The sequence below is a fragment of the Diplotaxodon limnothrissa genome, linkage group LG11 (assembly GCF_057381915.1).
Source record: "Diplotaxodon limnothrissa isolate DT_005_m linkage group LG11, D_limnothrissa_male_GT1.1, whole genome shotgun sequence".
Lineage (NCBI taxonomy): Eukaryota > Metazoa > Chordata > Actinopteri > Cichliformes > Cichlidae > Diplotaxodon > Diplotaxodon limnothrissa.
The window spans coordinates 12,964,186-12,989,974 of NC_140606.1; the positions used below are offsets into that span (position 1 = coordinate 12,964,186).

At 40.4% G+C, this 25,789-nt stretch overlaps 2 protein-coding genes across 2 annotated transcripts in view; both read left to right on the forward strand.

Moving 5' to 3' along the window:
- The window catches only part of LOC146622433 (myelin basic protein-like), a 54,154-nt gene extending 43,798 nt beyond the window's left edge, over positions 1-10,356 (forward strand). The window contains exon 4 of the mRNA XM_085366213.1: positions 10,059-10,356. Within this exon, the coding sequence (XP_085222339.1) occupies positions 10,059-10,348 (290 nt within the window). The 3' untranslated portion in view covers positions 10,349-10,356. The remainder of the gene's footprint in view (positions 1-10,058) is intronic.
- Positions 10,357-10,474: 118 nt separating this feature from the next.
- LOC146622434 (myelin basic protein-like) lies at positions 10,475-25,274 on the forward strand. Its single transcript, XM_085366214.1, has 4 exons — positions 10,475-10,601; positions 17,327-17,431; positions 20,446-20,529; positions 23,894-25,274. Exons 1-4 carry the CDS (start codon positions 10,482-10,484, stop codon positions 23,924-23,926), a joined length of 342 nt encoding a protein of 113 aa, XP_085222340.1. The 5' UTR covers positions 10,475-10,481; the 3' UTR covers positions 23,927-25,274.
- The last annotated feature ends 515 nt before the right edge of the window (positions 25,275-25,789 follow it).

Here is a 25,789-nt window from a genome sequence, read left to right on the forward strand (position 1 = left end):
TAACAAAACAGTACAAAGGTACTACTCTTGCTACTGTGTCCCAAATGTCAGACAAGATTATCTAGAGTCTTTACTCTTGGAGAACAGACATGCAGGTTCTGTATGGTAATCCCGATTGAGAGGGGTGTTTCAAGTGTTTTTCTGTAGTGGTCATGATGGGTTTGTATTAAAAAAACAAAATGCACAGCTGATCAAGTGGTCCTTAAGTGCCACTAGAGACACATTTGAATTCATAGTTCACTGCCTGCAATATGTGGTTGTGTGCAGCTCTAATCACTGCCAAATGTTGTTTGTGTAGTGCTTTTTTTATGATCTGCTTTTTTATTGCTTCTCTAAGCTGTTTGCTGAACCTCCTCCATGCAAGACACAAGCACTGTAACTTCCAGAAGTAAATCAAATGCTCTATTCTAATACAGTAGATAATCACACTTTAGATTGGTTTACAGCTCTAGGATTTTTTTTTTCTTATCCTAAATCACCCCCACACACTCCCTGGATACTTTATTATGCACACCTTGGTATTACGCAGTTGGGCCCACTTCTGCCTTATTTATCAGAGATTTTGGTCGATATTGACATGTTGGTGTGGCACAGTGGAGTGGAGTTGCAAAGGCGCTGTGCTGAATTGAAATCTGGTGACTGTGAAGACTATTTGAGTACATTGCCATGTTCAAGAAACCAGTTTGAGATGACTTGAGCTTTATGACATGATGTTTTATACTGCTGGAAGAAACCACCCGAACATTGGTCAGTGTTCTTACAGTGTAACTTTCTCTGTAAACCCTGGAGATGGTTGTGGAAATTGGATGCAAAGTGTGATATTTCAGATTTGTAGTCTATGATCTAAACCAGGGGTGGGGAACTCCAGGCCTCAAGGGTTTTATAGGCGTCCTTGATCCAACACAGCTGATTTAAATGGCTAAATTACCTCCTCAACATGTCTTGAAGTTCTCCAGAGGCTTGGTAATGAACTAGTCAGTTGACCAAGGGTGCTATCTAAAACCTGCAGGACACCGGCCCTTGAGGCCTGGAGTTCCCCACCCCTGATCTAAACTGTGTTGGGAACAGTCTGCTTTATTTTAATGTAAGAAACTGCAGTTATTTCACTGTAAGATGTCTTTTTCTCATACAGACTGTCTGAACTACCTGAACTAGAAAAAGCCTTTTGGGGGTAAACCAGGACTTTCTTTTAGATCTAGTTTAAGAAATCCTTACAGCAGGTCTATCTGTCTATCTTCCTATCTATCTAAAGAAAATAGTTCTGCTGTGAGAGAAAGGAGAAAACTGATATCATATTATCAGCACTGGTGATGGCTATATAGGATTCATAACCTTCTGTTCCATTTAGTCTACTGTGGTTATTTTTAGCAACAGATTCTTATAAAAAATACTGAAAATGCTTTCAGGTGCATAAAAACTAGCACTGGTGCTCTTCCACACATAGAGTTCATCTTCATTATGGTGACATTTGGATTTTGAGGTCTTGGGCGCTCGGCAGAGCAGAGTGTTTCAGAGTATGTCGGTCCTGTTTGTTTGAGGTTTGTCTCAGGTTTGTTTTTGGAGTGTAATGTCTCATCTCAAGCCTCAAGCATCCAGCTGGCTTATGAGTCCGGGACATTAGTCATGCTCACTCCCTTGCTGAAATGTGTGTATCTATAAATGTGTTTTGGCCTCTCCATGGGTGAGGAAATGTCCCTGAGCACTATGCTGATGGCATCAACCCATGTTGAGCTGCTCTGTGTGCTGGCTCTCTGTCATACTAGAGACAGCCATTCATAGTGGCTGCCAGGGAAAACCTCATCCTCCACAAACACGTCTGGCATGGCAGATATAGTTCTTTATCAAAACACCAGGCTTCACATGAGTTTACTGCGATTTGAATTTTTAAATGCTACAGCTAAGTGCACACTCAATACACTTTAATTTGGCATGGTTGTTGCCAGATTTATTTTGGTTTGTGAGCTGTATGTGACCAAACATTTAACATGATGTTCAACCTGAGATTATAAGATTTAGTGTTAAGTTTGGTGTTAAATGTGATGGTAACTTTGGATGGCAAAAATGGGCCTAAAGAAGCTAAGCGGCTCTTTTGAGTCTCTTTTAGGACGCAATCATAACTTTAAGCTATAATATAACTTAAACAGTTGAGATATACAGTATAAAAAGTAATAGTTTCACTTAGAGCTGGGCGATAGAACGATAACGATATGTATCGCGATATAACTTTTACTCGATAGAGAAATTAAGCTATCGCGATAGACCTCGCCGCTCTTGTTCTCTTAAAAAAAAAAAAGGTCAGCCGATCCAAATTCAGTAGCGCAGAGCCGAACCAATCACAGCCGCAGCGTCACGTCGCGTGACTTGTTACGTACAGCACAAGTGCCAAGCCGCACGTGTGTTTGTTTGGGAAGCAGCCAGCGGGTAATGGAGCCAGCGCATAATGGAGGAAATGAGTGTGCCGACTAGAAAAATCAACCGAGCGTGACCGAAGAGAAAACAGATGATGGTTCCAATGCCGGAGAGATTGTCGAACGGAAGAGCCATAGAAGTTCCGTAGTTTGAAGGTATTTCGGCTATTTCAAGTCTGACAAAAAACAGAGTAGCGTGCACTGTAAATTGTGCCGAAAGCAAGTCTGGAAATACAATAAACTGGTGCATGCGTCACACTGTGCGCCACGTTATTGTTTCTGTGAAATTAATTTCTACAATACTGTTAATTCTACTCTCTGCAGTGTTTAAATGCTTACATATACACACAGTTACTGTCCCTCCACACATACGACTCTGTTCTGCTTCTATGCCCCAGCTTTGTTTACTTTTTCCCACCGAGGCTTCTAGACTTCTGATTGGCCAACATTTCTGCACGGTTAGGAATCTAGCGCCACCTGCTGCTTTGGCATGTTCATAGCAGCGTTTTCCTTCATTTCTGCCTTTATGTGTGGACGGGATTATTTTTTAAAACGAAAACGGAAAATCTCAGTTTTCAAAAATACCCGTGTACGTGTGGACGTAGCCTCAGTCTCTGACTGGAAGCGCTAATTCGTCATTCGGCTTTTGTCAGACTAAAGTAACTGTTAAAACTGTTTGAAAAGCTAAGCTATACAACAAGGAGAGATTGAGAATTTCCTTTTAGTTCTCAGTTTATTTGATACTGACAAAAGTTAGTCAGTTTTGTCTGTTCTTCTGTAAAACAAACTAAGATTTATTTTTAGAATTAATATTTTGTTTCTAAGTGGAATTGACAATTTAGTCTGTTTCATTTGTTCTATTTTGAAACTTAAACGCTTTAGCGGCTGCCTTTTGTGTAGTTTGCAATATTTGCCTTTATTTATCTGAAAAAGTCTCATGTTCCTTAAGTACATCTACCCTGTTGAACTTATTATGGGAAATAAATATTTAAAAACAAGCTGCTGATTATTTCACATTTTACTTGTGAGCAACGGCACATTTAAATCTTACAAATATAGTTATTTGGCTTATATCGTGATAGATATCGTTATCGCCTGAAATGAAAAAAACATATCGTGATATGAAAAAATCTCATATCGCCCAGCTCTAGTTTCACTACAGCTGAAATGAAGGGGAAGTATCTAGAGACAGCGAAAACATTTGTGGAACATGTTAACATTATAGAAAGGCTCGTTTTTAACATTTGCATGTATGACTTTTAGGGACTGCCTCCAGTAAGTGGTTGGTGGTTTAATTCCTGGATGTTTCAGTCTACATCCCAAAGTATCCTTGGGCAAAACACTGAAACCTGAGTTGCTCCCTATGTGTTCACTGGAGTGTGAGTGTCTGAGTGTTAGCTTTAAGACACTGGTGTAGGAAAAGTGATTGAATGTGTGTGAATGAGCCATGTAGTAAAAAGCACTTCTTGATCAAGTAGAGTAGAGAAGCGCTGTACAAAAATCAGTCCATTCACCATACAGTGCAGAATGTGTGGGTTTTTCATCAAAACAAAATCAGACAATTAATTATATGAGAAAATGTCATCCTAATGTCAAGAAAACAAAGAGAAAATTGTCCCTGTTTGTCAGAAACAAGTCATTGTGAGGAGCTGTTCAATTAAAAGTTTATTTGTATAGCACATTGAAAAACAGAGTTGACCAAAGTGCTTCACGATCGGTTAAAAACACGAGAAAAAAATAGACTCAATTAACAATTAAAAAAACATAAACCAGTCTGATGGTACTCATACTGAACTTGAATTAAAAGCCAAAGTGAGTTTTAAGACGCAATTTAAAAGACTGAATAGACTCTGAAGTATGAATCTCCTCTAGCAGATTATTCCAGAGTCTGGGTGCTGCTACTGCGAAAGCCTGATCTCCTCTATGCTGTTGGTAATGACAAAGCATTGAAGCACTTCAAGGTCAGCCTTACAGCTGCTTGAATAAAAGCAGCAGCTGTGACACTGCTATGTGTATAATGGTGCCTTGCATCATGCATAGCAAACAAAAATCCAACTGTGGTGGGTCCTCACTCTTTGGATTTTTCAGATTAAAACCAAACAGAAAGACTGTAAGCTATATCTCATGTTGATTTATAATCACTCGAGCTTAACAGCAATGTGCATTGTTTCCCCAGGATGAAGTTCTTTTCCATTTAAAATCACTGTTTCAAGTGAAGTTCGGAGGTCATGAACATGGCTTGGATAATCAGGGAATGGTTCTACTGCTTATCTCTGCTAGGGAAATCTCTGGAAGACTAACGCCCTGAATGCCAGCGGGGGTTACAGAGACAGAGGACGTCTTTTTTTCCCGCTCTTAGCTTGTGGGTGCTTCAGATCCACCATCAATGCAGCAGCAGATAGATTTTTGCCCCTGGGTAGGAGGGTTGGTCCGGGGCCACATAGCGATGGATGTTTTTTCAGAGGAATGCTTCCCGTGCCTCAGTCCCACCACAGTCCTTGTTCTTGTCCCAGATGCTTGGCTGCACATCCTCTTCACACTGAGGAAGAGGAGGAAAAATGAGGAGATTGAGGCCCACTCCCTGCATGCCTTCCTCCTTCTAGATGCTGAAATTTCGCCTCTTGCACGGTGCTGAATTTCTTCATTGAACAGATCAGACAGGCCAGTTGTCTTTACCTCACTACTGAATGTAGATCCTGCAGGAAGCAGAGGTGGTGATGGTAATTGTTCATGTCACAATAATCAGAGATTTCAAAGGTGGGAAGGGACACCTGTAACTTCACCAGCATTACCCGCCCATCTAGGCACTTTTGTCACCTAAATTTTCATCGGGATATCTTGAAGCTGGTGTGGAGAAGTATTAAAGATGACATATCTAAAGATGAAAAGTTTATTTTGAATAAGACGAGCATCTCTTAATGCAAAGAAAATAGCAAAAACCTAGAGTGATATGTTTGAAAGAGCATGCACAGCAGTCTGACATTACTCACTGGTTCCTCTGCAGTGGTTTAAGGAGCCCTCAGCAGAAGCATTGATGGTAGGGCTTGAGGAGTTCTCATTATCTCCCGTCTTCAAACCATGAATAAATGCAGTATTTATGAAAAAAAGCCAACATGGTGAAGTGAGCACGCTTTCAGCAGATGCTTGCTTCTCTCCACCCTGCTATACATCATACTGCTGGATAATTGGCCCTTAGTGTTGTTTACAACTTGTGCGTCTCATATATGTCGTGTCGTCTCAGGTGTAGCCACGCAGCTGGATAAAAAGTTTTTAATATAGTCAAAGACTACATGGGGGAGAAACTATGACATGAATTGCTTGATTCTCTTCTCTTCAAAAATGAAAAGAAGCACTTTGTTGCTCCAACTTTTCTGTGACTTCAAATCAAACTAGTTGTCGGACTGAGCGGCACAGACAGTTGCAATCAATGGAATTGGCGAGGTGTTTGAAGGATATTTCTTAGGTGTTGATTGAGTCACCGACTCCCGGAAAATGCTATTAAAGGGTAGATTGAATCCTGGAAGAAACAAGTCATTCTGTATTTAGATGAAGAGCCTGGGATTCGCTAAAATGTCAGAGTTCACGCTGTCGCTCAGCCGTCAGTGACCTAGCAGCTGAAACTAGAGGCCTTCAAAGCATTTACCTACAGTTCAGCTTGTTTAGAAGTACTGTGCGAGCTGAACGTAATACTTCTTGACAGCAGCAAGGAATTATCAGTGAACATGTCGCAGAAAAGTTACCGAAAATCTGTGAGAACACACAGATATTTGACAAGCTAGCTAACAAGGACATCTTGTCTTCCCAGCTTCATTACCTGGGATTCTGAGCTTGTTCTATTACTTTAATTGCAGTTCCATGGGCCACTGTTGTGCAAGTAGTTATACAGCAGGATAGTGTCCTGTTTCTTCTCCCAATTAAATTTGACAACTTAATATGAATTTGGGGGATTTTAAATCAAAATCTTCTATCTAACGTCCATCTAATTTCACTCTCAGCATGTTTTGTTCGTTGAGCTAAAACCGTGTGTCCAAAGCAATCTGGTAATCTTTCAGAAAGACTCTTTCAGCAGTTTAATTTTTTATAGACAAATGATAATAGGGTGCAAAATAAGCAGTAGACAAAATGAAAGCAGCAGGTCACAATCACAATTGATGGCTTTTTGCCTCGGCTGTTGTTTGATCAAATAGAAGACTAAGGTAGATCAAAAACACAGATGGCAGTCTGCTCCACTGTACGCAGAATGGTAATGGACACAGCCTTATCTCATAAGAGATCCAATAGAACCACTTAAAGGTGACGATGATCGATCATTGAACGGTAACAATAACATTTTCACAGTTTAGGACTTAAACAAATGGGTTCACGTCACTTTGTCATCTTCTACCCTTCATCATTAGGCAGCTGATGATATGTCTGCATGTTAGGGAGGAGGGGGTGTGTTTGTCCACCAGAGTATGGTTTGTTGAGTGAGTCCAGATTGGCTTCAAATGCCAACATATTGGTTCAGTAATCTCTGAGTCATCAGCATTGATCAACAGCCCCATCAGTCACCCACATGTGTGCTATCCAGCTGTCATAAGCACACACGGAGTTCACTAATTAAGCTCTTACTCACAAGCATGCAACCTTATTTCTGGTAATATAAGATGAACATGTAGTTAATACTATGCTGGCATGTTATTGCCTGCAGTTACTGCACGTCAGGATATTATTCAGTGTAATTTGTATTTTCTTGGTATTGCGTTAGGTGATGCCAGCACCACTGTGCTGAGGAAAAAAGCAGATGATGGAAATCTAAAAGGCCTCATGGGCAGACCACTAAAAAAAACAACAAAAAAAAAAGTCTTATTAATTCTGCAGTTTGCTGTGCAATAACTGATACCACAAAACCTGTTGAGCATTTTAATATACTATCCCTGCTTTGTGTGATATATAACATTTTGTTCAAGAGGGAAATCCAAACAACAGAGGGTCTCATTCCCTCACTCGTCTGAAACTCCCGCTGTCGCCATATTTTTTTTCCTATCTGGTAGATTATAAACATGCATGCTCAGTATGTGTTTATATGCTAGGTAGAAAATTTTAGAGTTGGGATGCATTCGCTGGATGTTGGGGAAAGAAAACTCACAGTGAATTAGATGCAAACAGCTCAATATTTCCCTGGCAATTTATACTCGATGGTTACGCTAAAGCCATTTTAACCATCACACGTGGAAGAATTCGCAATACATCGAGTATATTCGATATATCTCCCACCACTACCATTAGGTTTAAAAATGGACAGGGAAAAAAAGAACAAAATGTGAAACTAAGTCAAAAAGCCAATGTATGGCATAAGTGGCTACATCCATCATATATAGCACTACTCCAGCACCCGGGGCTTGTTGTTGCTTATTGCTCATGCCTGTGAGGAAATTTCTTATGGTATCTGGCTCTAACTTTCAGGTCATTGCAATGCTGCAGAATTTGAAGGCCATCAAATGGATACCTGATGGTATTCTTGTTGTAGATAAGAATCTAAAAACAATCTAAAAATCTTTTTTTGTCGTAGTGCAGTATGTATTTGGTGCTTCAAGCAAATGAGATGACTAAGACTTTCCTTTGGAAATGCCACAGATCAATACAGCACCTCAAACACAGAGTTACACTGAGCCTTACTATTGGCTGCATATGTGAACAAACTGTAGTAACAGCACACAGGCTATTGGCCTCACACCAATTTGGTGGTGAAGAACTGGATCAGTGCTAGGACTACAACTTAAAGCAGCCTGTTTTTTTGTTTTTGTTTTTGTTTTTTGTTTTTTCCTAAGGAAAAAATGAGAGTAATACAGTGAATAGGTTGTTGTGGCAATTTTGGCTTTAATATGAGCTGCATCGTATTTGACTAGACCTTTTTTGCACATTTTATTTATTCGTAAGTATTTCTGTAGCTAATATAAACTCTTTATAAGAGGTCTTTGAACTGGATGTCTCACCTGCCTTAAAGCAAATGTTATGCCTGAAAGATTTTTATTAGATTACAGGGCCTTGCTTTCTCAAAATGGCCTTTTAAAGGATATGGCTTTCTTCAGAGGCTCTCACACCTTTCCTGGCATTAAATTGCAAGGGTATTAGAGGTAACTGGGCAACCTGAAAGTATTGGGATTGAATAAGTGATGAAAAAGCAGCACTGGTAGCAAAATACCTGCATTATTAGATCTGTTTAATAAGGCACTTTAAACGTCATTTTAGAAATGGTGGTGTTTTTTTTTTGGGTTTTTTTTTTTAAAACAGCTTCTTTCTTTCTCTATGGCGATGTGAGACTTTTATTGCAAAACCTTTTGGACAGACACAATCAAAAGCAGTGTGTATAGGCATTTATGTTTTGTCTTTAAAAAGCTGGGTGAGAGGCTGATCATCATTATGTGTCAGTCTGTCTTAAAAGCTGTAAGTAAGAACAAAATGTACCCCTTTCACTTTTTTTCTGAGATCTGAGACGATGTTTGAATGTGAATATACTTTTTTTTTTTTTTTTAAACTAATAAAGATAAAAGCCTGAAAATTTTCACTGGTCTTTGTTACCATTATAATTAATCAGGATCTGTAATTTGGGACGGATACATCAATAAATGTCTGAGTATTGGCTTGTTAAAATAGGCGGAATAATGGATGATGGAATGACCCATCTTTCAATTGATCTTTAAGTGATTCACGAGATGTAAATCTTCCAGAAGAAAAGAAGATTCATTGGATGTGTTTCTGTAGAAGTAATTCCACCTAAAATTGTGGTAAATCAAAGCTTAACTTCTGCATAGACTAGATCCAAACTTGCTCTATACCCACAGCCAGCAGCCTGGTAGCTCTCGGGTCCTAAATCGGATAAGTGTCACCGTGCATCGGGCTGAAAATCCATACTTATAGGAGTTATTTTAGTGACAGTGGGCCCTTTGTTTATTTGTAATAACTATGCAGCTGTGACAAAAGACCACTGTTTCAGCCAGCATTAGCATGCAGATTCTCTGGTGTAGTGCTACACCATTTCTGTCAGTACAGTGTGCGTATTGTTTTGGACGGAGGAATGCACTGGATGTCCTCTGCTGTGGGAGCTGGCCAGTTTAACGGATAGCTGTCAAAGTGGACGATTCAGAGAGTGTGTGGGGGGGGGGGCAAGGCTCTACAGCAGGGGGGAGGGGGATTGCCCCCCGTAGAGCCGCCCCTGAGTTGAAGCGAAAAAGTGCCACGATGGGAAGATAATCCGTTGCCATTGTCAAGTTTCAGAGTGATTGTTTTAAAACTGCTCTTGTAAAGTGAAATAGTTGAATTATTGCAAAATAAAAATAAAAATCAAGAGTCTAATTACTTGTGTTTGAGTCAAAACTAGTGATCCCACCTACTACAGCATACAAGTAGAGCCCACAATGTGGTAAGAGCCCCTGAGAAGGGAGTAGTTAACTTACTGAACATCTTTCAGTTACTCATGTCTCATTCACACCTTTTCCAGCTCACTGGTTGGTTTCATTGCAGCTAACATGTAAATTGTATTAGCTCTGTTGGTCTTCGCTGCAGCAGGAAGGCCCTGCTCTCATCAAAAGAAGCCATTGTGCTGCTCTGGGTTTGTTGTGTGCCATGCAGGCCCAAGCCCATAGATGACCCTTGTTGTTTCTCGCGCAGGCCTGAGTGAGGCAGATGCAAACCAGAACAATGGCTGCGTCTCGGAGAAGCCAGCGGTGACTGACTCCACAGACCCCCACCAGTGTTGGAGCCCCGCCAGTACAGCTGACCCTGACGCTGCCACACCACGCCCCCACCTGGTCCGCCTCTTCTCCCGAGATGCCCCGGGCCGAGAGGACAACACCTTCAAAGACCGACCCTCCGAATCGGACGAGCTGCAGACCATCCAGGAGCACAGCGGAGCGGCTTCAGAGTGCGGGTCGGAGAGCCAAGAACAGGACCTAGATTAGGCTAGCTTTTTTTTTCCTCCCCTCCCTTTCCTCTATTTTTTTCTTTTTCCTCCTCTGTCGGCTCTCATTTAAGAGAGACGCAAGAACCCCACATTTGACAAACACAAGCGTAATACCAACTGCTAATACAACCATGGCATCCGCAAGCAGCTCTGCACAGGCCGCCTTCGGCCTGGGTCGGAGGAAGAAGAACCCCGGCCTCCTGGATCAGATTGGAAAGTTCTTTGGAGGGGACAAGAAGAGGAAGGGCAAGGTGAGGAAACCAAGAGATTCAGTCCTTCTTATGTACCTTAGTTTGTTCTGCAGAGTGGCTCCCAGAACCACTTGTTACTTGTGATTCGCTAACACACATTGTTAGAATCTGTTGTCAGATATCTGTCATGTATAATAGTGTTGGTTTTACTGTTGATTTTATGTTAAACCAAAGTCTGACATTGTCATGCGATTCACATTACCTGGCTGATCCTGAATCGACACTGGATAATGACTTTGGGCGGGGGTTATTTTCTTCGTTTTGTTTTTTTGTTTTAATTCTAAAGACGCTGTGATTTTGACCCATTTAAGAATATTTCTTTATTCTGTTTATTTGAATGGTACTGACATTAATAACATTTTCCTCTTCAGTCAGATCTAATATCTCTAGATGTAACGTTATAGTGTTTCACATGTTGCTGTCATTAAGCTTGTTGTTAATTGGAACGTTTGTCAAACTGGAGAACAGCTCAGTTCAGGTACTTTTTGCAATGATGGTGATGATAAGCTGGGAAATTCACCTCCTTGTATGTAAAAAAAATTTTTAAGCTATAATTTGATAAACGAGCCACAGGGAGGTACTTCACTACTGTTTGCACGTTGCCACAGTCTGCTAAGTCACTTTCAAAGTTGAGGATGAAATGATGCTACAACTGATCAAACAAGTAGTACATGTACAGTGTATTAGCATATAAATAAGTATATTAGTGTAGGAGCTTAATATCATCCCAGGTTTGGGAATATACAAGTCTGCATCCTGTTAAGAAAGAACAGGCTTGTCTGGCAGGCGAGCGATTATGAAGCATCTGAGCCTGCGCTGCTTTCTAATAACCATGTACTCCGATGTTGTTGAGATGACCTCCTTTATGAACAGTAGCAAATCTTTAACAGTATTCCTGTGAGGCCCACTTTGTTCAAAAAATTAAGAAAGAGAGAAAGAAAATCCCATTTTAAAACAAAAAACAACAACAACATTTTTTTTATATATGTTGCTATAGTGCCTGCCAATAGTCTGAACATTTGTGATAGCAAATGTTCCATTTATTCTCCTGGCACCAGTCTTGGCAGCGTTGCCACAGCTCAGCCGGCTCCACTCGCTTTCGGTCCATTCAGCGATGCCCTCTGGAGGTGGTGACGAAATAGAAAATTCCAAGCTTCAGCACCTAATCTGGTTTATGAGCGCAGAGAGTTTACCACACAGCGCTGAGTATATCTGCTTGTCTTGATGATGCTACTGCAGCAAGCTGAGCCTGCAATGTAGTTCTCTGAGAAAGAAGGAATGGAAGTGCGCTTGATCTGTATGATCCATCACGAGTCACGTCTACTCACTGTGACAGCTGTCTGAAAACATGATAATAGTTTGAAAGGAATCATATGGTATGGCGAGCTTATTCCTGGGGGCAACAATATCTCTCTGATTGTATGCTTTTTCCTTTTGTAAAGCTCTTCTAACCCCGCAGAGTGCTAATCAGAGTGCTTTGGCACATAATAATTGCAGAGAAATCATTGAACAACATGAAAATATGCATTTTTCCCTTTGCCTTATGCCAGCCATGAAATTGTTTTCAGTGTAAGATTCAGGATAAAATGGGGTTATATATATATATATCTATATATATCTATATATATATATCACAGTTCTTTTTTTCTTTCCCTAGCCTGTTCAGCTGATCAGACATTATTTTACTTTGGAAAATAAATTAAGGGAACGTGTCGACAGAACAAATTATGAAGCGTTCATGTAATGTCAGCTCTTAATTCGCTGCCGTGTTTGTTTGGTTTCTCTCATTTTTGCCGTGGCCATGAAATTGTATCTTGTTTCTCGTATTGATGGCGAGTCTACAAAAGACAAACTATAAATATATATTTATGTGTTCACCGAGGATTTGCCTTCAAATGAACGAGTGCTCACATCTCAAATAAATGATAGGTTGGTCTCACCTCTGTTGCCTCTAGCAAAACAAACAACACAGGAAAAAAAAAAAAAAAAAAACCTGCACTAATTTTTGGCTGCAAACATTTATTTTTCCAGAAAGATTTCCTCTTAAAGACAGATATTTTTGAATCTCAGTATCTAGTCTGTGTGCACAGATTCTCCACAGACGTTCCTGATGCATACTTTGATTTGCGGGCTGCAGTATTAGTAAGACAGATTGTCTCAGTGTTTCTCGTTGGATTGTGAATATGCATGCTTATTTCAGTAGAGTTGAATTGTTTTCATACCGGCAGATGTGGAGTCTATTGCACACTGATCCCTCGTGCTTATTAATGTTCTTTCTGTCTGATTTATTTACATATTTTTCAATCTAAACCTGAGTCGGGGCTTTGAGAAGATATAAAGACCGTCCCCAAGTAGTCTAAAGTTGTGAGAAGACGCCATAAAAAACAAACTCAGGTCTTAGGACACAATACAGCTGCAGTTAATCTGCATCTGAATAGTAACGGGATTTGATTATTTCAAACAGGGATAATGATGTGCTAATTGGATAGAAAATTACGTTTGCATGAGCATTAGCTATTCAAGCAGAAATGAAGACTCATAAAGAACTGAGAATAATTATGAAGTCTTAATTTGCCTCCTAATTTTCTGAATGACATGCATAGTGAGTCATATTCTAGTGCAGGAGTAGTGTCAGGCTTTTTACAGGACAGCTCACAGTTGGAGCCCAATGTTTTGAGGACTCTTAAATGCCAGTGTCTTGGGATGGGGGAGAGGGGCTCTGCGACCCCCTGTCTCATTGCTTTGCTCACCTCAGGTTCTCATGTGATCCATGATCCAGTCTGAGATTTTATTTAAAACAACAGTGGCCCAGCAATAATCCACTGCTGTGTAATGCCTTTGTAATAACTGTATCTGCTGTGACCGGTGATCTGTTCCTAACCTGATCCTGTTTAAGCTTTTTGGATATTTGCTTGATTAAAACTCTTTAACAACATCAGCGCATTGTTTTTGTTTTAACTGTGTTTGGCTCAATGTCTCTTTCTAGTTCTAAGTGCAATAAATTATTTTAACTGCTCTAACAACTGTTCAACTCGTATTTACTGCAGATCAGAGGGGAAATAAGGGTGGAAAAAAATCATGTTAAACTATACTTTTTGGTTGTAAAGGCTGAGCCAGAAGACAAGATACTATATTTAACTGTTCAGTCAGTCATATAAATATGAGGCGTTATTGGAAAGCTGATCTACTTTTTATTTCTACTTGGAGCTAAGTAATGGATAACTGGATTGAATTGTTTGTATGAGTCTGAAGATGAAATTAAAAGATAATACAACAGAGCTGAGTTCAGTGATTACCTAAAGCTGATTGAAAACAGAAGTTTATGTTCAGCACTATAAGACCAAGAAACAAGTCGGCCACTGTGGCACAGTAACTTACTGCAGACTAAAAACAAATGCTGTCTTTTGAGGAGATTGGCCGGCGGGGGGGGGAAATGTACAAGCATTTCAAATGTTTCCTCTGTGTGTTTGGGTTATGCACCACTTAGCAAATATAATCAATCTAATAATGGAAGTGTGTGTGTGTGTGTGTGTGTGTGTGGAAAAGCATGAGGTGGGAGGAAGGACTGAAGATGTTTCAATTAAAACAAACAAAAACATTTAAAATGAATAATAAATGTTCCCCAAAACTTGGAACCACATTCAAATGAATGCTACGCTACTTGCAACTTTGGTTGCTCTAAAACAAGAAAAAAAAAAACTGCATAGGCTACACGGAGTACTAAGTGATAACCACAGTGGGTTGACAATTTAAAAAGAAAATACAATTTGTAAGTTACAAATTACAAATAACCAAATATTAACTTTATTGTTGATATGGTTAGTTTTGATATGGTAACCAGTTATCTTGTAAGGTGCCAGTCACATTTATAATTTCATAGGTAAAAAGAGACAGTCTATTATAGAATATTTGTAAGTCTTATTAAAGGCAGGATAGGCAATAATGACAAAACGTAAAGAAGTAATGAAGCTCTTGACAAGTGACCACTTTATTGCAGGATTAAGCTAGGTTTGCTGCTAGCTAACGGGCTAACATCGACCTGCTTCTGCTGCATAAATGGCTGCCTTGCTTAGTCACTACAAAACCGGTAAGGGGGAGCCAAAATTGCATGGTTGTAGACTGGTGAAGAGGCTACAAAAGAGATGAAAATTTACGGTTGAATTTACATAATGTTAGCCCAGCTAACAAAACTGAAAACTCGAGTAAACAGTTGTTGTAGTCCTCAAACTGTCATGGTAGTCTTTGTGCTAAGCTAGTAGTCTCTTAACTACATCGCCATAGTTAGCATGAATTAGAGCTCTGAAGACTCGACAAATAAACATGAGTATATTTGACAAATGTCAAACTATTTCATTAAAACAATAATGGCAGCTCAGTGCAGTCTCAATTAAGGAATGGAAATAGAAAAACATGTAGGTATTTAACATGAAAAGTGGCTGGCACAAAGAGCTAAAATCTCAAGGAACTTTAGCAGGCACTTAAATGAAAGCAGCACACAAATCCAAAAAAACTCCGTCACACCTGCTTGCTTGATGTCGTTTCTCTTCAGACATAAAGCTATCAGCGATTGCAACCGCCCTCTCTTTCAGATGCCAATTAAGTTTAAAAAGTAGTTCCAGAAGCTGAACAGAACCACTGCAGGAACTTGGTTTTAATGCCTCCATATCATTTGCTCAAGAGTCGAATGGCTCCATTAACAGCAGGAGAGGCACTAATGGACGACCCCGCCCCCTGTTTGTTTGTTTTTTTTTTGTCTTCTCAAAACTAATGTGTAATATTCATTTGAAATGTAGATGAAGCACTCACAGGAGCAGTTACAGAAGTTATTATGCACATGTTTCACCAAATGATAAAGAAAATGGAAGAGAGCAAAACAGAGAAAACAAAAGGAAAAGGATTTACTCTCCTCAAAGGGGGCAACTGACAGAAAATGAGGATATAGCAACAAAAATCCTGCCAATTTTTACTTTTTCTTCTCCTCTCAGTCACCGAGATCACTCGAATTCCTCAACTTTTTTCATTCACACCTCCACTCACACATAAGCATTAAAGGGTCAGCACTGAAGCAGCAGAGAGCACACAAAGACATCACTGAGGAAATGCAAGAAAAAAACAGGGCGTCCCTGTTTCTGGGAAGTTTTTATTGTAATTTTACATTTTTTCTTTCTTTTTCTTTTCTTTTTTTTTTTTTTTTTTTTAAACAAAACCCATTAAAGTTAGTGTGTGTGACACCAGATGGCTCTCAGATTGCGTAATGGTGTTGGCAGTAAAGTTTTCCCCCTTTGGTTACCTTAAGGTTCTTTGATGTGAGGTAATGGATGTGAATCCTCCTCTCCCACACACACACACACACATACAGAGGTTTTCCTGTTACATTAGTAGGGTCACTGAAACTGATCAACGCACTAACATTAGCACACAGTGAGTAGGTGGAAATGAATTTTGTTCCTTTTTCTCTGGGTTGCTGCTTATTGCCGCTATTTGTGTTAGTTTTATGCATTTCACCTGCCACCTTTTTGTGTCCCCGTGATGTTTCCATCAGTTAAATATTTTAAATGCACCACAGTTCTCACACAGGCATAAAAAGTCACCTCGATGTACCCTTTAAAGCATGACTTTAAAGCAATTAGCTGCATTTAATTCTACTTTGGGATGATAATTACTCTTTATTTTTGACATCAACCCTTTGACAGGAGAACACAGACAACTCCAACAGCTCATTTGTACCATTTTTGTTTTGAATAGCTTGTGGCTAGAGGTTTTGCCCCTAAAGGTTATGAGGTGACGTGCAACGATTTTGCACAATGATATCATCAGCCACTTCTGAATACACCACGACTTTCAGGAGTGAAGACATTCACACCTTGATGCAGCAGCACTGTCCATTATGAAACACTCTAAAATTAAAACTAAAATTAGTCATGTTTCAGGTAGTTAACACTAGTGATGTGTCCTGTGTGTCGAAGCTTCGAATCGTGCGTCGGGTAATCGCGGGGGCGTTTTTCTGAAGCGCGTATCGAGGCTTGCTTTGATTACGTATGCAGTGACGTTCGAGGCCTCGCGGGCAGTCCGTACCACGTGACTGATTCAGGGACTGGTTCATCGGTTCGCGCCAGATTCGAAATAACATGGGCAGGAAAACAGCTGATTCCCCATCACACCATGTTGTGGAATTGGATTACGTACGTGCTACATAGTTACTTGTGCATTTCTTCTTCGATGGAACCAGCAAGGAAGAGATGTTTTTTTTTTAAATTTTGTCTCTCCTAATAAAGTATGCACACAGTAATAAATATCACAAATGATAAACACCAAAATATAAATAAACAACACTACACATCCTATAATCTGATTTCTGTCTTTTAGTTTATTAAAAAGTGAAGCACCAAACACTAGTTTGTGTCATTATCCAGATGTACATAAGGTTTACACATCATTATAATCAAAGAGCCCGCTTCACTTGAATTGTCCACTTGATGGCGCAGTAGAGCAAATGAATCATCACAATGCTTCGAACCATGAGTCGACCAATTGGATGGAAAGCTTCAGTTCATCATGAGGCTTCATCTCACCATCACTAGTTAACACCATATGTGACATTATTTTCAATTGGCTAAATTAGAGATTCATGAAATCCCAACCTTGCTGACATTTACTATTAGCGACACTGAGTAAAGGTCAGTGAAGCCATATTACTGTTATGCTTCCTTCCCTTTTTTTTCCAGGGCTCTTTCCGAGGCGCTCTCTCCCCGGGCCCTCAGAAAGCTTCTGCAACTTCCCCACGTAAGCGCGGGGCCGAGAACGCCGTGGTCCATTTCTTCCGCACGATTGTGAGTAATCCCTAAAGTGAACTGTACCTTAGAAACACTCATATCCTCTCACACCAGACATTTCACATTGAGTCAGACATGTTTTTTGTCAGCGTGGGCTTTTCTTCCATTGTTATTCAGTATTTGTGTCTTTACTCTCCTATTACTTCCTTTGGTCTCTAACTAAAAGCCTTTTCCGCCTGCGTCGTGAAGAATGAGTCAAATAACGTTGAGTCAAACAAAGTTGAGTCCTTGCAGCGATTTGATGACACTGCAGAAGTGGTGGTGTTGAAAATGTCATGAGAAAACCCCGCTTTGATTTAGGGACTTGTATGATACAGAAAGTAAATCATGATAATCGCCTAAAAGTAATCAAAGTAATCGCCTTTAATAGAAGTTCTTGCAGTTAACAGTCTTTGCACCCCATTGTGGGACTTATCGAACAGTGCCAGCTGCTGGTTGGTGGACCAGATTGTGCGTTTAGCATCTCGCGACATAAAGTGCCAATTCTTATTGGCTATTCGCCTTTTTATCAATTATGGCATTTTGTAGTCACAAGATCTGTTTATTTAATTGGAACCGTCTCATTTGCTGAGGTCGACGTTAATATGCTCGCCGTTATACGTGATGAACGATTCAAGTGGCGGGAACAGGCCACCGCTCTGTGAAAACCTTCTTACCTTCTGTCATTAACTCTTCTTCAGGTGTCCCCTGCCCCTCCCAAGTCTAGGGTGAGTCTTTCTTACTTTGTTAAAAGGATTCTGCATTTATGTTTGATTCGAAATGACAGCTGCGATAGGCTACAGACCCTAACGTGCATAAGCAGTTAAGAGGATAGATGGTGTATCTTTATGGTGTATCATAAGGTCTAAAGACACTGAATAAAGGTACATTTTTTAAAAATGTAATATTTTATTTATTGTTTTCTAATAGAATCAGTTTCAGGTAGTAAAGGTCAACTCGTTGAGCATCAGTTGAAACAGTAAATACAGATGAGATGTGTAAATGTGCAGAAACAGCCTTGGGGAACATATATGTGCAGCTTTATGCTTTGTGGGCAATGCTTTCCTTGCTAAATGTCACTAAATTTGTGCTCTTTTCGATGTGAGCATCTGCCTTGCTCCTCCTTCCTCTACCTCCCTTTGCACCTCCTGTGCACCTGCCTTCCCCTCTGTGACCCTGTGACTCCCCTCCTTCCCTCTGGATGGACTCTCCTACCTGCCTCCTCTCCTTCCCATCCCGCCTTTGCACTGAGTAAGACACCCTTTTTTTGCTATTTGTCTCCTCTCTCTCCTATCTCTTGTCTTTGTCTTTCGCTTCTCTACACACCCAGTGGAGAGGACTAGCAGCCAAGATAGGCCTGGTAGGTGGTTTAAAACACACAAAAAAATCCAAATGGAGGTATCATGCCTAATTAAACTTGAAGGAAGCTGAGTTCATCTTCTCAAACTGCCTTCAGCATGATGCCTGTGGCTCTCTTTCCATTTACTCTCCATCATCCACTTAAGCCTTCATAATCTGTCCATACATCAGCGATAATGCCCTCATTTCCTTCCTTGACTTAAGTCCATTTTCAAAGTATATCAGTTCCATTTGGTGACCTCGCAGCCCGACTCATCCACATCATGTGCGCATATTGTGCATCCATGATAACACAGGCCTACTCCTCTTCATCATCCTTGTTGCATTTCCGAAATTACTTTGAGAACGACTGAAGCGAGGCCGCCTTCTGCTTCATTTGGCAAGCATTTAATTTAATGTCTCCATCATGTATGTGAAGCAGCAGCAGGATGACTGTGGGTAAAAGTGAAAAAGCAGACTTGCTTAGGGGCTGTGCAGAAATTACTGGCAAGGGAGAGAATGAAGTTGTTCTTTGGACCCGAGGTAGACGAGTATTCAAATTTGTTTAAATAGTTATTTATTACACAAGTATACTCACCAGCTACATTATTAGGCACACCTAAAACTGGTTCAGGCTTGTGATGGTCTAATGATGTGAGGAATATTTTCTTGGTGCATTTTGGGCCCTTTAGTACCAACTGGGCATTGTTTAAACCAGGGGTCTCGAACCAGGCCTCGCTGGCTTGTGTCCTGCAGGTTTTAGATGTGTCCTTGATCCAACAGAGCTGATTTAAATGGCTGAATTACCTCCTCAACATGTCCTGAAGTTCTCTAGAGGCCTGATAATGAACTAATCATTTGATTCAGGTGTGCTGACATCTAAAACCTGCAGCCCACCAGCCTTCAAGGCCTGGTGTTCGAGACCCCTGGTTTAAACACCACAAACTGCCTGACTATTGGTAGCAAGGTGCACCTAATAAAGTGCTTAATTACACTTTTAGAAAAAGCCTTTGTTTTTGTTTTTATCATGTGTCAAGTGTCATAAGGGTGGTACATGAATAAAGGCAATGGAGTAAAAGGATTTGAATGTGTTGCGAGGACAGCCTAATTTAAGCTCAGCTCCCTGCTGTAATTTTCAGACGGTCCCTAACTGCTTTTCTCAGAGCAGTCCTCAGTATGTTGGGTTGATTACATTTTTACACCTACTTGAAAAGAATGTCCAAGGACTTTCATCCTAGTGTCTGAAATATTACCAGATTGAAACACTGATTATGCTGATTAACAATCAGCACTTGGGGTGTTTTTAAAAGGCACACCGATCCATCAATGCAGGGCAGTTTTAAATGTCAACACCTATGATAATACGAATGGTCCTCTTCTATTTATCAAACAGAAGAAATGACATTCAAATAATCAGCAAAAACTGGATATGCTGCTTGATGGTTTTATGCATAATTCAAATATTTGGATGAAAACCTCACCAGCGGATTGCAGCATATTCTGCAAACATTTACACAATTTTTGGAAAGCACACCAATCTGTCACGAAGAAAACCATCCCTTGTAACTCTGAATTTATCATTGTCATATGCTGGGCTGGAAATTTCTTCAGGGCTCTCTATCAGAGGATTAAGAGATGGCTGAGCTTTCTGCAGAGTCCTTTAACACACTTTAATTCTTCCCTCCCACTGCCAGGGCCCCCAGAAGTCACAGTCTGCTAAAGGCAAGAAGGCCAGTGCAGGGGACGGCAAAGGCACCCTGACTAGGATCTTCAAAATGGTAAAAAAATAAATAAAATCACACTGCTTTCTCTGTTTCTTCATGCTGATTTTCTTCACTAGTAATGCAAACAGAAAATGATTCTCCCTAATCCCTCTCCGTGCCTTGTCTTCTTCTTTGCCACAGTGATAATATCAGCAGCAGAGTGAGTAACCGATACTTGGTGGAGGGATACTTGAGTTTGAGTCGCTGCTCGTTTGTTCAGCATTGATATGCTTAGAAGCCATTGTAATGTCATTGCTAAAGCAGGCAGCAGCAGAATAATAAGAGGCTTTTAGACACAAAATTGTTCATCGTGCACGCTACAAGCTTTACGCCAGCGCTGATATAATCATGCAGAAGATCTACTTTTGATGAGGGTTCGCTGGGACTATTTCTAATGCTTATAATATAACCCCTTTTTTATGCTGTTACAAAATAAGGTCTGGCATTAATCATGTGACAAGCAATACAGTGTTTAGTTTAGTTTAGTCCTTTTTTTGTGTTCGGGAATGTATTAACTGGCACAAAAAACACATTAGCAGCCAAAATATAGGAGCTGCACAGGAGCTGCTGATCTCCCGCTGCCTCCATCTGTTAATGTGTTTTATTGTGTGATTCTCTGGTGTTTAAGACGCAGGTAATTTACAAACAGATGAGAGAACTGATGCAAAAATAATAAAGAAGCTGAGAAAATTTTAATGAATGTCACATAGACAGACAGCAATAATGTTCCACGTCTGTACTAATGCGTATCCCATAGATTAGCACTGGCTGATTGCATGTTTCTGTTATGTTAAAAAAAATTTTATATTCACCATCATTTATATTTTCACCATCAGCTTCACATTGCTGCCTTCACGGCCCCTCCAGAGCAGTTCCTAATAACCAGATTTGTTTTGGTGCGTCTTGAAGAGGAGTGTGAGTCTTCATGCTCTGCTAGTTATTTCCTGACAGGATTTAATTAGCCAGCCACTCTGACTGTACCTGAGATTGTTATTTAGCTTAGCGATTACTGCTAGTAGAGAGATATTCAAATTTCCCCTGGGCAGCATGTCTGTAGTGCTAAATTGTTGTCAGTGAGCTACAAGAGTGTAAACAGCTCAATAGGCGACGCACTCCTGGGACGCTCCATTTGAATCTTCCTAATAAGGCTGATTAGTGTTGACTTAGTGCTGTCACAGTAGCATTTCTACACATAAATGTCAGCAAGGCCCAAATGGAAGTAAGATATTTTTTTAAGTCCGAACACCATCGCTCCCTTTCGGGACAGATATCGAGTTTCATGTGAAATGGCTAGAGCAGTCAGCAGCCGCTGTTTTATGAATAAAAAGCCTTGTACATTGCAGGATTATCTCCTACTGCAGTCTGTAAAGATTTGTCTCATTTGAATAATCTTTATGCCTTTTGCTCTGCTTGCTTTTTCTGGCAGAGTAGCAGGCACGAACAAGAACAAGCGAGACAGGAAAAAAAATAAAAAATTCAATAAAGTCTGTAAAGAGAGAGCTCTGAGATAAAAGCAGCCTGTCTGCTCTGGACTCTTTTTGGGATGAAAATCAATGGGTGACTGGAAATCTTTGCTTTGAAGATGACAAAGCAAATGTATTTGCAACTGGCCAACGATCTTCAACCTATCCTGCTCTCATGTTTCCTCTGTGCTGGATGAGCCCCAGCTTTTACAAACTCTGACTACATTTCTGATACCTTTCACAGACTTTTTCCCTATTTTTGTTTCATTTTCTTACAATTCTGTTTGGCGTTCACATTTTTTTTTTTACTTTGTGTCATTTTAAAACTCACATCTGTCACTTGCATAATCACTTTTACTTCAGCATCAGAAGCTTTGCCATATTGCACAACATTGCTTAAATATATTAGATTCTGACACACTTTCTCATAATTCTAAATCCTTTTTTTTTTTTTTTTTATGGAAACAGTATCTCTGTGAAGGTTCTCAGTCATCCAGGTCATCGTAGTCTAAGGAGCGTCTGGACTTCTTTAAGTTGCTTGAAGACGTTTCACCTCTAATCCGAGAAGCTTCTTCAGTTCTAAGGTCAAATGGTGGAGAGTCCCAGATTTAAACCCAGTGGGAGTTTCCCCCCACAGAGGGACAAAAGGACCCCCTGATGATCCTCTACGTAATCACATGAGCCAAGGCATGAAAACGGGTGTGGGTCACAATCAGCCAGGGTTTCAGGTGAGCTCATTATGAAACCTGGCCCCACCCTATCATGTGATTTCCTGAGGTCAGATAGCCCAGGGTGTGAGTGGGCGTTAAGGCGTCTGGGAAGGGATCTCAAAACTGGATTATAGATGGCAGAGAGTTGGTGTCGTAAACCCCCGCCTCTGTTCAAAGATGGTCGCTCACAGTGGACATAGATGGCTTATTTCACTCCTCCTTCAAACCATCTGTCCTCTCTGTCCAAAATGTGAACATTGGCATCCTCGAAAGAGTGACCTTTGACCTTTAGATGCAGATGGACTGCTGAGTCTTGTCCTGTGGAGGTGGCTCTTCTATGTTGTGCCATGCGCTTGTGAAGTGGCTGTTTGGGCTCTCCAATGTAGAGGTCTGAGCATTCCTCGCTGCACTGTACAGCATACACCACATTGTTACGTTTGTGTTTTGGAGTTTTGTCTTTCGGATGAACCAGTTTTTGTCTGAGTGTGTTGCTGGGTCTGAAATACACTGAGCTTAAATCTGGGACTCTCCACCATTTGACCCTAGAACTGAAGAAGCTTCTCGGATGAGAGGTGAAACGCTTTTCTTTCCAAGCTCCTTAGACCATGGAAACAGTTGCATATCTCAGCTACATTGTTATATAAATGCATTTATATAAAAAATGAATTGAAACTGGCCAGAGGAGGTGGTTAGTTTGTCATATTACTCATTACACTGACCTAAATTTACTGCTCTTGTATTGAAGTTTGTTTTCCAGATGCAGGTGGGTGACACATTGGTCTTAACACATTGCTTATGACTTTAACTTTAGCTAATAAGATTTTCAAGCAAATGTTAAGGTCATTGTTCAGTTTGAGAACGTATGGGAGATAAAAAGCCTGAAGGTTGGTTAATTCATCAATGTGTGTCAATTTCAGGCTTAATGGGAAAGCTGATGAAATCATGTATTCAAAAGAGAAACAGCAACTTATCTGGGCAGCTTATCTTTTCACAAGGCTGATGGTTTATAATGACCGTCATTCACAGTGAAGGCTGTTTTTTTCATTCAGAAGTTATTAGCTGAATGATCTATTCGTGGATTTGTCTGCAAAGTGCTTAAGTGAATACTGTAATTACACTCTGTGCAAAATGACCGGAGGGCTCTCTTTTAGTGCTGAAGCCGACATGTCATGTGCACATTTTCATCATGTGTCTTGTCTTATGCAGGGAAGCAGGAGTGCTTCTCCAGCCAAACGCTGAGGTCCATCTGTACAGCCCCTTCCAACAGCACGACGGAAGACGTTCAAGAGCACGGGGGGGTGTTTAAAAAAAAAAAAAAAAAAGAGAGGAAGAAAACGAGGAAATCTTAGTCATCCCTTAGACTCACCTTCCCTTCCACCTCTGTTAACACTGTAATGCTCACTAAATCCCTCATTTCTTTCCACCCCCCCCCCCCGCCCCAAACACTCTTTTGGCTGGTAGATAGCGACACAATCTGTCTCCTCCCTCCTTTCCCTGCATTGCATTGTGCTAAGTCTATGCAGTCATCATCACCGGTGTGAACCGTTTGCCGAAGTTGATCCCGAAGCCGCTCACATGTGCAGCCTGAACGCCCCCACCCCTCTATATTTACGTGTATTTGGGTTTCTGTGGATGTCTCCATGTATTTCTTTCTAACACAAGGTGGCTAAAACTGAAGCAGACCCGGAGAGCTGAAGGTTAGGGCCGGTGCAAGTCCGACTGACTTGACCGTCATTGCCGTCTGCCGATCGGGTGAAAAGACCGGGTGACTTCTGTTTTAGAAAAGAGCGGTTTTCTGTCTCGTCACGCTGTCTACGTCACTTAAGTTAAGCGTCCTGTCCTACATGTACGTTGATCTGCGTTTGTCATCATAGGACCTAAGGCTGAATCTGGAGTTTTGTTGTAAAAGTTTCTAAATTTTCTAAATTGAGTTTCTCCTGTAGTCTCTTTCAGTCTATGAGATAATGACTAATCTACCTGTCCACACATAACAGTGCAGTTTTCCACCTTTTTTAAAACCTTGAATCTGAATCACGATGCCACATTCAGACCTTTCTTCAGTGCTTTAGTGTACTGTGAGTCTCCTCATCTCATTGCTTCTGTCTCCTGTTTGGCACAGATACTGTAAACTGAATTCATTAAAAAATAAAGCTCAACAATAAGTGCCTTTCCTCCTGACTACCAAATACAATGTGCTGTTTTTCCTTCATGTGGATAATAAAAAACACACAATTTCAAAAAGGTGCTCTTTAACTAACTTTGTAATGACACATTATGAGGTGTTTTTGTTCTTTTTGACAATTTGTGAGTTTTCTGTAAAAAAACAAACAAGAAAAAGAAGAAGTTTTGTGCTGTTCCATCCATCTTCCAAAAGCAGCCACGTGTGATCTGCAGCATCCCCACCCGCCCCCTGTTTGCTTGAGCCTTCTGAGAGCTGTGTTGTTTTTCTTTGTTCTGAAAGGACCCTGAGAATGAATGTAAACTTCCTCCTCATTACTGTATGTGTAATAAAACACGACCTGCCACTTAACTGAGAATAAAACATTTAAAAAATATATATATATCTATATATATATAAATATATAAAACCAGCTCTACTGACTGCAGTGTGTCTTTTTGTCTAGAGCAGCAAATGATGTATCTTTTAAAAAAACAAAACAACAAAAAACAGTGAAACAAAGTGATATAACAAGGTCACACCAAACAAAGACATGCCAGTCTTTTTTTCCCCATTAAAGTATGAATGCATTTCCCCCAAGAGGATACATGTGAAATTCTTTTTACCACAGCTTTCATAATTAAAGATAAACACGGCCCTCCAAACATGTTTTTTTCTTCCTTTTCCACGTCATTTTGGAGTGGTTATTCAAAAGTGAATCAGAGGCCACAGAAACACCAGCCATGTAACAGCTGTATGAGTTCTAATTTGAACCTGGGGAAATCTATTGTAGTTGCACAGTGAATGGGGAACTTAATGGAAAACAGGATGGAGTTACCCAACATGGATATTTGTCTGTTTTATGCAGAGGTGTGGACTCGAGTCACATGACTTGGACTCGAGTCAGACTCGAGTCATTAATTTTATGACTTTAGACTTGACTT